Below are 15,037 nucleotides of genomic sequence, written 5' to 3' on the forward strand. Positions count from 1 at the left end.
TGTTGTTATATCCAAACCAGCAAACTATAGTTTGAGTGAGCCCTCCAAACCAGAATTGCAAGCCTGTTTGATGCTTGTTCACAGTGATTGCTCAAACCATAGTTTGCTAGCATTCTTTTCCAGCTTTAGCCAAATGAGGTAATATAAAGCAAGCTTAGTTCTTGCTCCTTTAGCCAGACAGGAAATTAGATTAGGCCAAAGTGGATCTGAAAAGTGGTTTCCACCTCATAACTTTGAGGAGGCTTTGCTTCAAGGTCCTCATTACCAGTGTCATGGACTATGATGCAAGGAACATAGGGGCTGCACACAACATGGGCATGCTTTTTTAAAAAATATGTTCCATGTTTTGCATATGTATTTTCACCCTGAAGTTTCTCTGCATTTGTAGATAAGAACTAAGCAAGTAAGCCAAAAGCTTACGGAAGTAAGACTACAGGCATGTGATTTTAATGAAGAGAATCTATAGGTTCATAAATTTATTTATTTATTATTTTATATGGCTACTGTTATTATTTTCAAAGCAATTTTGTGGGTCAAAAAACCCTAAACAGAATAAAAATATAGGGCCATATTCAAATAACATTGTGCTAGCAGAAGCCAGTGCAAGGATTACTGCGAGTGCAATGGGACTTCCTCCCCCTTCTCCCCAAATCTGCTCCAGAGGTGTGGGAGAACTGTGCGAAGACAGACCAATCTCCTTAGAGGTACTCTGAATACAACCCATATGAAATAAATTAAACTACAATCCCAACTCCACTTCAGTAAGCCCCACTGAATTCAATAGGATTTACTTCTGAATAGATATAGTTAGGACTGAAGCTTTACTTAACAATGGGGGAAGGTATATTTTGCCTTACAGTTTTGATATATAAAGAAGTTTGCACTTCTAAATCTTCTGACATGGTAAAGCTTTATGTTACTAGCACTGTCAACTATTATACTTCAGACATAATCAGGTAAAATGTCTCCTCACCAGATCACATCGAGGTACACTCGACACAAACTGAGCACCTTGGCATCCAAGAATAAATCCCGCCAAGTTCAAGAGAACACAAATAACAGAGAGCAAAACAAACAGGTTAACCTAGAAGAAATTTTAAAAAAAATTCAATAATTGTAAGTGGCTTAGCATTCTACCAAGATATGCCATCCCATATATTACCTTTACCATGTGTGCCTCAAGTTTAGTATACGGTGCTAAATTCAATGTACACCAACAGATATACAGCTTTCTACAGATTCTTATAGGGGTTTTAATTAATCACTTATGAATGATCATAATCTTGACAAGTTGGTATAGGAATGTCTTAACACCGATTACAGAATTTGATATTTAAGTCTGCTATATTATTTTTCAAAATTTTCAGTATTTTGAAATCTGAGGACGAAATATCTAAATCACATTGTAATAAGGAAAAGAAAGCTGCTGAAGATGCTTTACAATGCAAACATTTAAATAAAAAACAAAATTATTCTATATTCCAGCAAGGGCACAGGCAAATTTGAAGGATTCAAATTACAGTATACTTCCTTTTCTACAACCAAAAACAGAATAGAATGCATTCTTGACATTGTTGTTATGTGCCTTCAAGTCAATTACGAATAACACACATTTATTGTGCAGAGACTTGCAGTGGAAACAGATGTGCTATGCCCAGGGATGGGTGAATGTCATTTTCAGTTTCTCTCCATTTCTCATTTTTATCTTCAGTTCTCCACAATTGTTTGCTTTTTTTAAAGTCCTTATGAAAATTCATCAGCAGTTTAGCGCAAATTTTTCATAATGTAAATATTTTCATATGCAGTTTTTTGAAAGCATATTTTCCCTAATATTTATATTTCCTCTTAATATAATGCCTTTTTGTATGTTATTTCCACTAATGCATTTTTATGCACACTTTATGTTAGTATATGCATTTTTGTACACATTACTTGGCTGGTGAACTGCATTGTAAAATATGGAGAACAGTGAATTGTGAAGGATGGCTGTGTTTCAGTTCGCGTATTGTTTTGGAAAATGCAAATTTTGTATATGTGAACTGAATCAAATTTCTCCCCATCCTTAGATAGAGAACTTTTTAGCAAACGTTTATGCCCTAAATGTCGAACAATTCAAATTTCCTAATTGACAGATGTATTTTTATCTATTGCATAATGTGCCTACGTATTTAAACTCCCTGCACATAACTACACTTAAGTGGCCTATTGTGCTATGCTTTATTTAACACCTGACACCTACAGTGTACCTGATATTTGTAGGGTTAAAGTAAAGTAAAAATCAATAACATTTGAGTTTTTGGTGACCTTTTATATTATAAGGAACCTTCTGAATATGTAAGGCTAATTAGCGTTTAAGAAAACTCTGCTTGACTCCAAAGTGTCTTAACACCGTTAAGATTTTTTCACTGTCCCTAATTATGCCTCAACCATCTCCTGGTTGTAGGTATTTGTTAGCACTGAGACCTGGATGGCAGAGCTAGAGCAGCAAGTCCAAGCTATGCATGCCTAGGTATTTAGTGGAGCATCAGCACAGACTAGAAGGTTAGAGAGCGGGAGTTGTTGTATAAGAGCTCTCTCTCCTGACTAATCTGGATGGGTACCAATTTGGAATGCTGGGTACCTTCTGATGAGCACTTGGCAACATCCTCAATCTGCTTTGAGGGCCCAAGGTACAAACACTCCACACTGGTATCCATCCAGATAAGAGACCATGGTATTGAAGACTCCCAGGATTATTGTTCTGGGAGACTTCAAATTCATGCCTAGACCATTTTGTCTGGGGCAGTTCAGGACTTTTTTGTCACCATGACAACCAAATGCTGTCCCAGTATGTCATCCGTCTGATACACTTTAGGGCTATGAGTACACTAGTCGCCTACAGCAAAACATTTCCATTGGCAGCACTTGGAGAGGGAATGGATTAATCTGCTAATCAGTTGCAAAATCTCCTTGAAGCGAATTTTTTAAAAAAACGCAGTCGAGCTGATCCCACCAGGTTTTATAGTAAAAAGGTGTGGAGTTTGACTAGCCTTGTGTGTCCGTTTTCAGAAAAGAGAGGTGGAGACACACTGGAACCAGCAGAATAGTGAGTTGTCTCTACACTAGATTTGCTTTTTTTCAACGGGACAGAAGGATAATGGGGATTTTACATAATATTCCCTTCTCATGGTTGGATCACTTCCTGTTGAGGGTTACACTGCCAAGTGACTTCATCCTTCTGCAGGGATGGGTGGTCTATTACAGTGGTCCGCCCCTGCAGGTTATTAATTTCCAATGGATTCCAGAGGACTGTAGAGAATGTGATTGGCTGGTAATGCAGGTGTTCCTATTGAACTTGGTTGCTCTCTGAAATATGAAGATGACATGGGTAGTTGGCAAAATGGCTCCCAAGTTTCCTCTCCCACTGTGCAGAGCCTGGGAAACCCTGTGATATATACTTGAGCTGAGGGAAATGAAACAAGCTGGGAGACAGCCGGAATGAAGGCAGAGTAAAGTTTGTGATAAGCCCAAATGAACATGAGAGAGAGTCCATCAGTGAGCCTGCATGGTGGGGGTGATGGAGTCAAAGAAACAATTCTCCTCCACCACCATTACGTTGCAGTGTCATCCAACCAAACTTTTCTAGTGATGTAGAACCCTCAGTAGCCAGTTCTGAAGCATTTATAAGACACTTTGAGGACAAAGTCTCCTGTATTCATCATGACATGGACTCCACAATTAATGCAGTAACATTTGTGGAGGTGTTCAGAGTACTGTTTGGTTCAGTTTTATTGCATGACTTTCAGTTATTGGAGCCTGACAATCTGGACAAGGTGCCTGGTCTGACCACCTACATGTTCAACCCATGCTCTTCTTGCCCTATTAAATCCAGCAGGAAGGGGATATCTGTCTGGTTACAGGAGGTTATCCATGCCTCACTGAGAGAGGAAAAGAAGCCATAATTTGAGTGCTCTCGAAGAAATCTAGCCTGAACCAGGATGAACAGGCCTTCCTGGGCTAACAATGCCTTCCTAGGCAACCAGAAAGAGTGGTGGCTGGCCAACTCCAGTCACTCTTGGATGAAAGTAATTATTTAGATTAATTTCAAGGTATATGTCTATCAAAACCCATGAGAAAAATTATACCCATGAGAAAAAGAATATGATTAAAAAACAATATTAAATGAAGCATAACCTTCTTGCAGGACTGAAATCCTTAAAAAATAGATGGTATTCAAATTTGTTTTCAAGCCTGTTTCATGCTTATTTAAAATGACATGACAAATATGGTGTATAACATTGGATACAGAGGAGCTTCCCAAGGAGAAAGAAATTTCTTCCAATGTAGGAAGCTCCTCTGAATCCAACTCACAGAGATTGAAATCATTTATTTAACTGCAAAAAAGATAAAAACAGAGAAACCTGCATCTTTAGGGCAATCATGTCTTCCCAGGTAGAATTCAAGTAATGTAGCTCTTTTTCTTGGAATACAAAGGCAAATAGATTGCCTTTACAACATAGCAGCAGTTAAGCCACATTTCACCAATACACCTAATTGTCTTGGCATTACTCACAAATAGTAATTGGATCCAGAATTTAATCCACAGCCATTCTACAGAATTGCACTGAGTCAAATCTTACCTATGTGGCAGCCCCCAAAAAATCATCCTCCGCTATGAAGTAAATACCCTGAAACAATGGCAATAGTCATTGTCTGATTTCTGCACTTGCTTAAGCTTAAGGTCTCCTTGGAATAGGCTTTTTAAATGATATTAAATTCACTAATAGGCAAAAACCCTGCAGGTCAAGAATGTACCTATAGTGAACAAATACTTCTATCAAACTTTAAAAAGCAGGGAAATTGGGCAGCTATAGTGAATGCACCAGGGGAGCAGGAGACCTGAGCTCCTCTCTGAGATATTATACTGCCCTACAATTTGGGTTGGTCTTTCACAGTCCAATCCACTTCCTGTGTAGCTTGGAAGAATGTGGTGTGCCTCTGAGCATATGGTGATTGGTGGCAACACCTGCAATCAGGACTACATCTCCAAAGATGGAGAATTACATTTTTTGTGTTATGTTGGGTGTTCTTACTTTGCTTCTTTCTTGGGTTACTACTATTTCTACAGAGAATCTAACCTAGAAAATTATATTTCTCTCATTATCCATCCTAGAAATCTGTGTCAAACTTATTTTCATTAATTTCAAAGCCTTTTTATTGGTCACTGTTATACGAAGGTGAAGACAGCCTTTTGTGTTTCAAACTGGAGGTTATGTACAATTTATATTTTAGGTGCATTAACAGTTGAATCTGAAAATGCAGTTTGATGTAAAAATCAGACTGATTACAGTATGTTGCTACTTAAGCAATGAATGTAGGTGTTGGAAAAAACTTGGCCTGCCCAAGATGTATGTGTTCAGCTTGCTTTGCTTAAACCATTGCACTTGATGGGTGGGCATGGTCAATTAAAAACATAGGACACACCTAGAAATTTGCTAGAATATATTTCACCTCCCACTGTTCTGTCTTCTGCAAACTGAGAAACTCCTTTTGTCCACTGGAGACTAATCTGCAGAATAGTCAGTGCCATTATTCCACTACTGTTTTTGGAGCTTATTTTAGTGTAAATTATGCAAAGTGTTGCTGTAATTCACATATTCACAGAAAAAGAAGCCAAAGAAAATGACTTACTATAGGAAACATCACTAACATTGCAAAGGAAATCAAACATATTTAAAGTGACTATCTGAACTATATCAACTGTTTTAATATTGTTGCTTTCTCCCTGCTAAAACAAGATCAGCACAGCATGTCTTGTTTCTGTTAATTGGGGCGATTGCAGGTGTTGCCACCACTCACCATATGCTCAGAGGCATGTTACCAAATTCTTAGGACTGACCATAGAGGAGAATGTGAAGGGGGAGGGGAGAGGAGGGGAAGGGGAGGGCGAAGATTGGAAGGGGCAAGAGGGAGGGGACAGGAGGAGGGGAGAGCAGGTTTGATCATTTCCATGCTTGTTTTAGTTCAATAAGATGTACTCCTGTACAATCATGCTTAGAATAGGTGAAACTGACCGGAGGAGGGGCATTGTGAACAGTATCATTGTTTTTCAGCCTTTCCTCCACCTTTTTATTTTAAGCAGGCACATGTAGTCTCCCACTCAAATTTAAACCAAAGCTGTCAGTGGTTACATCCACACCAGACCTTTATTTCATTTTACACAGTCATGTCTTCCCCCAAACAATCCTGGGAACTGTAGTTAGTGAAGGGTGCCAAGAGCTGCTGGAAGACACCCTGTTCCCCTCACAGAGATACAATCCCCAGAAGAGGGGCAGACTGTTAAACCACTCTGGCCACTAGAGCTCTATCATGGGAATAGAAGTCTCCAATCAACTCTCACAAACTACACTTCCCAGGATTCTTTGGGGGAAGCCATGACAGTCTAAAGTGAAATAAAGGCCTGGCATGGGTGTGGCCCCAGATTAGCCAAGCCAAACAGCTGTTATTCTGGCTTTTAGAACACTGACAGTTGGTTCTTACTGAGCATGCTTAAATTTCTTAATCAAGAATCAGCCAGGCATTTTTTTAACTTTTAAACTGCAGAAGATGAAGGTCAGAGTATGGGACAAGGTCAGTAATAGGATTACAGGTTCTCTGTGAACATGGCTGATTTTTAATTAATTTCAACAAATTATGAGACTACTGACAGAAAAAAGTCCAGCAGAGGTCTGGATATTTTTTCTCTTGTTTCACACGTTGAACTCTCAATTCTCTCTGAGTATTTTGTGCGTCACCATGAAAACTTACAGAGTTGTTAAGCAAGTGTTTCTGACTTCAGCACTGTGTTTTGTAAGGTTTTGTTTTGAAATGAGCTTAGAGGAAGCTGCAGAATTGCATGGGGAGGATTTTCAATTTAACACTGCGGAATGTGAAAAATCCATGCTGGCTATAGTATAGAGCTAATCTCGTGGCTGTATAATATATTCACTAATAGGCAAAAAACCTTGCAGTTTAAGAATGTACCTATAGCCAACAGATATTTCTATCAAACTTTAAAATGAGGGAAATTGGGCTGCTATAGTGAATGCACCAGGGGAGCAGGAGACCTGACCTCCTCTCTGAGATATTGTACTGCCCTACAAAGTTGTCAAAATGCAAACACCATTTGGGTTGGTCTTTCACAGTCCAATCTACTTCCTGTGTAGCTTGGAAGAATTTGGTAACATGTGCCTCTGAGCATATGGTGAGTGGTGGCAACACCTGCCATCTCCAAAGATAGAGAATTATATTTTTGTATGTTTGCTGGTATTCTTCTTACTTTGCTTCTTTCCTGTGTTACTAATGTTTCTACAGAGAATCTAAACCAGAAAATTTTATTTCCCTCATTATTCATCCCAGAAATCTGTGTCAAATTTATTTTCATTAATTTCAAAGTCTTTTTATTGGCCAATGTCATATGATGGTGAAGACAGTCTTTTGTGTTTCAAATTGGAGGTTATGTTCTATTTCTATTTTGGGTCCATTAACAGTTAAATCTGAAACTGCAGTTTGATGTAAAATCAGACTGATTACAATACGTTGCTCCTTCAGCAATGACTCTAGCTGTTGGAAAAAAGAGGATGCATGTTTTCAGCCTGCTATGTTTAAACCACTCTATTGAAGGGAAGGTGGGCACGGTCAATTAAAAACATAGAGCACACCTAAAATTTTGCTAGAATATATTTCATCTCCCACTGTTTTATCTTGTGCAAATTGAGATACTCCTGAGGTCCACTGGAGACTATTCTGCAGAAGTCAGTGCTGTTATTCCACAATTATGTTTGGAGTTTTTTTAGTGTAAATTTTGCAAAGTATTGCTGTACTTCACATATTCACAGAAATAAAAGCAAAAGAAAATGATTTCCTAAGGAAACTTCACTAAAATTGCAAAGTAAATCAGACATATTTAAAGTGACCATCTGAACTATATCAACTGTCTTAATAATGTTGCTTCCTCCCTGCTAAAATGAGATAAGCACAGCACATGTCTTCTATCTATTATTTGGGCTGATTGCAAGTGTTGCCACCACTCACCATATGCTCAGAGGCACGTTACCAAATTCTTCCAAGCTACACAGGAAGTGGATTGGACTGTGAAAGACCAACCCAAATGGTGTTTGCATTTTGACAACTTTGTAGGGCAGTACAATATCTCAGAGAGGAGTTCAGGTCTCCTGCATTCACTATAGCTGCCCAATTTCCCTGCTTTGTAAAGTTTGATAGAAATATCTGTTGGCTATAGGTACATTCTTAAACCGCAAGGTTTTTTGCCTATTAGTGAATTTCCCTGCTTTTTAATCCAGGAGGTAGGAAATGGGATCCTGTGCAAGTTTGCTGAGAATGGATTAATAATTTGCATGCTTATTGAGTTCAATGGGATTTACTTCCCTGCAATCATGCTTAGGATAGGGGAAACAGACCACAGGGGATGGGAAAGGGAGAAGGAAGAGGAGGGAGGGGAGGAAAGGCAGAGGGGAGAACTGAGATGGGAGCAGGCAGGAGAGGGAGGGGAGGACAGATGTGATCATTTGCATATTTATTGAGTTCAGTGCAATTTACTCCCATGCAATCATGCTTAGGATAAGTAAAACTGACCGGGGGGGATGGACGGACGGAGGGCTGAAGTGAGCAGGGGAGGAGGAAGAAGGAAGAGGGGAGGGGAGGAGGAAGGGACAGGAAAGGGGAAGGAGGGGAAAGGCAGGTCTGATCAGTTGCATGATTATTGAGTTCAACTGGATTTACTCCTATGCAATCTTGATTAGGATAGGTAAAACTGACCATGGGGGAGAGGGAGGGGGAAGGAGCATATTGGAGGGGGGCAAAGGAAGGGGAGGGGAGGGCAGGTTTGATCATTTGCATGCTTATGGAGTTCAATGGTATTTATTTCTTGCCCTTTAGCGCCCCTGTTATTTGATATTTACATTAACGATGTTGTATCCAAGCTAGCTCCTATTGTGTCGCACCCTCCAAGGTTAGCTGGAACTCCGCGCTTTCTATTATTATACGCGGACGACATAGCTTTAATGTCTAGGACTCCCATCGGCTTAAAGCGTTTACTAGCCGCATTAACATCTTTCTGTTCTTCAGAATTTTTAACCATAAATCATGCAAAAACGAAAGTTATAGTCTTCTCCAAAAAGAAAACAAAACATCTCTGGCGTATTAATGGCCAGGCAGTTGAGCAGGTAAATAATTATAAATATCTAGGCATAACTTTTCAACCCTCGGGATCCTTTCGGCTGCAGACTGGTGTAGCCGCTTTAAATGCAAAAAGATCTATGAAGGCATTAATGACCTTTTTCTATCAGAGAGGTGGCCAATCCTTCCCATCAGTTGTTAAAATATTTATGGCGAAAATTATTCCCCAATTGCTATACGGTTCTCAAATTTTCATCTCTGAGAAATTTTCGGCTCTGGAATCTATTCAAAACACTTTTATGAGAGCTGTTTTAGCTGTTTCTACCTGTATACCTAGTTTTATTTTGAGACTAGAAACGGGATTGCAATCTGTTGAATCACGCATTTGGGCCCTTAAAATAAATGCGTGGTTAAAACTGATTTTTGAGCCAAAAGGTCTTTCCCCTTTTAGTTTAGTCGATGATTTTAATTCAATATGGGAAAAGCAGATTTTAGATAAAATAGCTAATTTGGGCTTCTCTGTCCCGATAATTCTAAAAATGGGCCTTGACACAGCCCGAGTGGTCATCCGGCAACGCATCAAAGACATAGATTTCCAACACTATTTGATGCTTGTAAGAAAACATAGGTACAATCCTAGATGTTTTTCTCCCATGCCCTATCTAACGGATTTGACACTCCCTAAGTATCGAAGGGCTTTTACTCTGGTGAGGACGAATACTCTCCCCTCTGCCCTTTTAGAGGGCAAGTTTAATAAAGTCCCATACAGTGATAGAATTTGCCCTTGTGGCGAAGGTGAAACTGAAACCAATGTGCATGTTCTATTGAGATGCCCTTTTTATCGTGATCTAAGGCAACAGCTAATTTCCCCTATTTTAATTTCCTTCCCAGGTAGACCAGAATCCTTTTATGCTGATTATTTATTGGGAGATTACTCTCCACAAGTTACATATAAAGTCGCCAAATATATTGCGGCTTCTATTTCTTGTAGGAAGGTACAGGTCAAATGCTTGTAAAATCTTGATTGGATGTACTATTTCTAAATTGTATTGCATTTTATTGGTTTTTATTTTTTGTATTCTATGTATCTGGTCAATGACTGAAATAAATTATTGTTGTTGTTGGTATTTATTTCTGTGCAATCATGCTTAAGATAGGTAAAACTGACCATGGGCAGGAGGAAGGGGGAGGAGGAGGAAGAGGAGGGGGGAGGAAGGAGAGGATTGGAAGGGGCAAAGGGAGGGGGAGGGAGGGGCAAAGGGAGGGGGAGGGAAGGAGGAGAAGGGAGGGAGGGTTTGGTCATTTGCATACTTTTTGAGTTCAGTGGGATTTATTTCTGTGCAATCATGTTTGAAAATGGAAATGGACTGCCTTCAAGTTGACCAGACTTATGGCGACCCTTTAAATAGGGTTTTCATGGTAAATGGTATTCAGATGTGGTTTTACCATTGCCTTCCACTGAGGCTGAGAGGCAGTGACTGGCCCAAGGTCACCCAGTGAACTTCATGGCTGTGTGGGGATTCGAACCCTGGTCTCCCAGGTCATAGTCCAACACTGACCTGGGGGAGGGGCAGGGAAGGGGGAGGGAAGATTGGGTGGGTGGTCACTGGGCAGAAAGGAAGCCCCTTTCCAAACGGAAAATATTGTAAACAGTATCATTGCTTTTCAGGGTTTACCCCACCTTTTTATTCTACAGAAGGCACATGTAGCCTCCCACTAGGGTTGCCAGGTTCAGGGCCTGAGACTGATCCTGCATCTTTAGGAGAAGAGAATGTCAGCCAAGTGCAGGTGTTCTTGCAACCCTGTAATGGGAAAAACCACAAGATGGAATTCTCCCTTCCCCCTGCACAACTTTTAAAGATACAGAAGACCACCTGGAGGCCGGGCCTGGCAACCAAGAGGTCTTCTGTATCTTTAAAAGTTGTGCAGGGGGAAAGGAGAATTCTACCTTGTGGTTTTTCCCATTACAATGTTGCAAGAATACCTGCACTTGGCTGACTTTCTCTTCTCCTAACGATACAGGATCAGTCTCAGGCCCTGAACCTGGCAACCCTACCTCCCACCCAAATTTAAAACAAAGCTGTCCCTGGCCACATCCACACCAGGCCTCTATTACACTTTGGACAATCATGGCTTCTGTCAAAGAATCCTGGGAAGTGTAGTTAGTGAAGGGTGCTGAGAGTTGCTAGGAGATGCCCTGTTCCCCTCAGAGACTGGCCACTGGAGCTCTCTTAGTGGAATAGGAGTCTCCTCTCAGCACCCTTCACAAACTACACTTCCCAGGATTCTTTGAGAAAAGCCATGACTGTCTCACGTGGAATCAAAGTCTGGTGTGGCCCCTTGATTAGCCAAGCACAGCAGCTGTGAGTCTGGCTTTGAGAACACTGACAGCTGGTTCTTACTGAGCATGCCCGCCCTTATCACTGGCTTCAAGCCAAAATTAAAAATCAGCCAGGCATTTTTTTTAACTTTTAAACTGCAGAAGATGAAGGTCAGAGTATGAGGCAAGGTCAGTATTAGGATTACAGGTACTCTGTGAACATGGCTGATTTTTAATGAATTTCAACAGAGAACTCTCAGAGAAAAAAGTCCAAAAAGGCTGAGGTTTTTTCTCTCTTTTTAGACTTTGAGCTCTCTATTCTCTCTGACTGTTTTATGTATCGCCGTGAACATTGAGAGGGTTGTTAAGCAAGTGTTTCTGAGTTCAGGACTGTAAGTTTGGTAAGGTTTTTAAATGAGCGTATGGGAAGCATCAAAATGGCATGGGGGGTATTTTCAAATTAACATTGCGGAATGTGAAAAATCCCTGCTGGCTATAGTATACAGCCACTCCCGTGGCTGTATAATGTACACTCCTGTTCCTATGTAGTAGTTTACAGGTATAATAACTGTATAACTGTAATGAATACACAATATGAACTTTTTTTGGCAATAGTAGCCAACAACAACTGATCTATCACCTAACTAAGCATCAACAATTAGAATCCAAATAGCAGTGTCTCCAAATAACCCTTCATAAATTCCTGGGCGTGCTTAAAAAGAATAGAAAGTTATGTAATATACCAAGGACATGGGAGGAAAGTTGGGATATAAATTTAATTAAAAAATTACTGTATGAAAACTAAGTGTCCTTTTCATGGTTGCCCTTACTAGAGAGCCACTAATTCTGACTTTAATGGGGGGAATTATATCTTTGCAACTCCATATTTATTAGGGTTCCCCCTCCCCCGAGTGAGTCATTCAAACAACTACATAGGTGGAAAAATAGTATTTGAATTATGTTAAATTACACATGCTAAAACTAGGCAGAATTGTACTTTAATATGCTTCAAGAAGGCCAACGGTGCTGAACACTTACATTGCCACCTATCAATATAATAGAAGTCCCATTTCTGCTACCATAAGTGGAATAAATAAATAAAATAATATACCCCTTCAACTGGTTTCAAATATTATACCACTTATTTTTAAAAGAGAAGCAAGAAGCAAAAGCAAAACAAAACATTAACCAACACATACCAGAAGTATCATTGGTCTCTTCCATGTAGTTAATCCTATAATTCCTGATAAAATTACCTGCAACAATACAACAAATAGTTATGAAGAACTGAGATTTCATCATCATTCAGTTACATGCTGAAATAGGTGTACTTGTGAAGACTTCTGACAAAATTCTGTTGATTAGAAACGTAAGAGGTCAGCATCTACTGTCTCAGGTCACGTTAGAAATACAGATAGGATCCATTCAGTGCACTGTAATGCATGAGTACAAATGCACAGCTCTTTACACCTGGACAGTCTGTTGGAGGGGAATAGGGATCAGTGGTACAGTAGGGGACTCTTGCATATAGAACCATACATCTGGGACTCTGGGACAGAAGAATGTTGTCTGAGACTGAACTGTCCTCTTTAACTTCAATGGTATTTCACATGTTTCAAACTCTGTTATAAATGTATAGAAAACCAGTTTCAATGCTGAACATAGGATGGTGATTGTCCTGCTCTGCTAATAGAACAAAAAATTGTTCCACTGTTCCTTTTGCCCTTTTGATTAAGCACACAGATATAAATCAGTAATATCCATTTTCAAACAGATATTAAACAGATGGGATAAAATGAAACAAAGGGAGGGCCATCTAACTATCACTGAATGTTTTTAGATAGCAACAAAACAGTGGGTAGTGGGGGGGTGATAAACCTTTACAAAATTTTATCTTTAATGTACCTTTATCTTCTTGCTTCCTTTTAGACATTACATTTTAGCCTGTTTTTGTATACATTATTAATTTTGCACATTTTCTATGAATCTTATGTAGGACATACACAGGGCAAACTTCTCTATTACTAGCAGTTCAGAGAGAAATTCTGCCAACAAATTGAAAAGGGTACGGACTAGCCACGTAATAAGGACAAAATCATCTCAGAACACCAGAGCAAGTTGTTATTTTGTTCCATGGAGCACCTTCAATATATGGCCTGCAAAACCACGTATCTTGCATTTCTGCTATAAGAATTGGGTTGGGGAAGGGATTGTGAAAACTACTCATAATCGGGTTTCTGATACAATAGATCAGTCAAACTTCACTCCCAAAGGTTGTCAAAATAAGATAACTTAATCCAATACATATTTTCGCAACAGAATTATTTCTAATGGGACAAATACAAATACGATATAACAACATATCACTTTTAAACAAGTATAGATAGTCTTGGTTTAATTATGTTCTATACAGAGAAGCAGTAGATAAAAAGTTTAAAGGAGCTTTTAAAAGCATGAAATATGAAAATAACAATATAATGAAACTCTCATATAGCTAGACAATCTTTTACGTGTTTCTTCTGTAATTACTGTAACTGATTTTCAAATAATCTCTGTTGCCCATATCAAACAAGTTAGGTTCTCTTGAAATCATTTTTTTAATTCCACTAAAATCAATGAGACAACTTAGTAGTGACCAACTGCTCCTTGGTTTCTACACAATTTAGGCACAACTAACAACTCTGCTTTCGTATATATGTTATAAAGTTACATAAATTTTAGCTCTTTATAAATTTCACTTCTCTTTATTTCTTCTTGGTTATAAAAAATGCCAACATGTGGGGGGGAGGGGTATTGGTGCAAAACAAACATCTAATATTGGAAAAAAGAATCAGGATTCATATCACAGATTCTAACTCCTGATTAGCATCAGTATTAAGGAGTAAATAACTATCCAAATCAGACCACTGCAGGCATATAGCCAAGATATTTATTTATTTATTTATTATTTGATTTATATCCCGCCCTTCCTCCCAGCAGGAGCCCAGGGCGGCAAACAAAAATACTAAAAACACTTTAAAACATCATAAAAAGACCTTAAAATACATTAAAACAAAACATTAAAAACATTTTTAAAAAGCTTTAAAAACATCTTTAAAAACAAAAAAGGGTTAAAAACGTATTATTAAAGAAAACATATTAAAAGCGATTCTAACACAGACGCATACTGGGATAGGTCTCAATTTAAAAGGCTTGTTGAAAGAGGAAAGTCTTCAAAAGGCGCTGTAAAGATAACAGAGATGGTGCCTGCCTAATATTTAAGGGGAGGGAGTTCCACAGGGTAGGTGCCGCCACACTAAAGGTCCGTTTCCTATATTGTGCAGAACAAACCTCCTGATAAGATGGTATCTGCAGAAGGCCCTCACCTGCATAGTGCAGTGATTGACTGGGTATATAAGCTGTAAGACAGTCTTTCAGGTATCCTGGTCCTGAGCTGCATAGGGCTTTGTACACCAAAACTAGAACCTTAAACTTGGCCCGGTAGCAAATGGGCAGCCAGTGCAATTCTTTCAGCAGCGGGGTGACATGTTGGCGATACCCTGCCCCAGTGAGCAGTCTCGC

The 15,037-nt window shown here is 39.3% G+C and overlaps 1 protein-coding gene across 5 annotated transcripts in view; it reads right to left on the reverse strand.

Annotated features, from left to right (window-relative positions):
• The window catches only part of ENTREP1 (endosomal transmembrane epsin interactor 1), a 56,453-nt gene that overhangs the window by 24,775 nt on the left and 16,641 nt on the right, over positions 1-15,037 (reverse strand). For all 5 annotated transcript variants that reach the window (XM_061628466.1, XM_061628501.1, XM_061628475.1 and 2 more), the window contains exons 2-3: positions 12,676-12,732; positions 974-1,084 (exon numbers count right to left, since the gene is read on the reverse strand). In XM_061628466.1, coding sequence (XP_061484450.1) covers positions 974-1,084; positions 12,676-12,732 — 168 coding nt within the window. The remainder of the gene's footprint in view (positions 1-973; positions 1,085-12,675; positions 12,733-15,037) is intronic.

This window comes from Rhineura floridana, chromosome 1 (genome assembly GCF_030035675.1).
Source record: "Rhineura floridana isolate rRhiFlo1 chromosome 1, rRhiFlo1.hap2, whole genome shotgun sequence".
Lineage (NCBI taxonomy): Eukaryota > Metazoa > Chordata > Lepidosauria > Squamata > Rhineuridae > Rhineura > Rhineura floridana.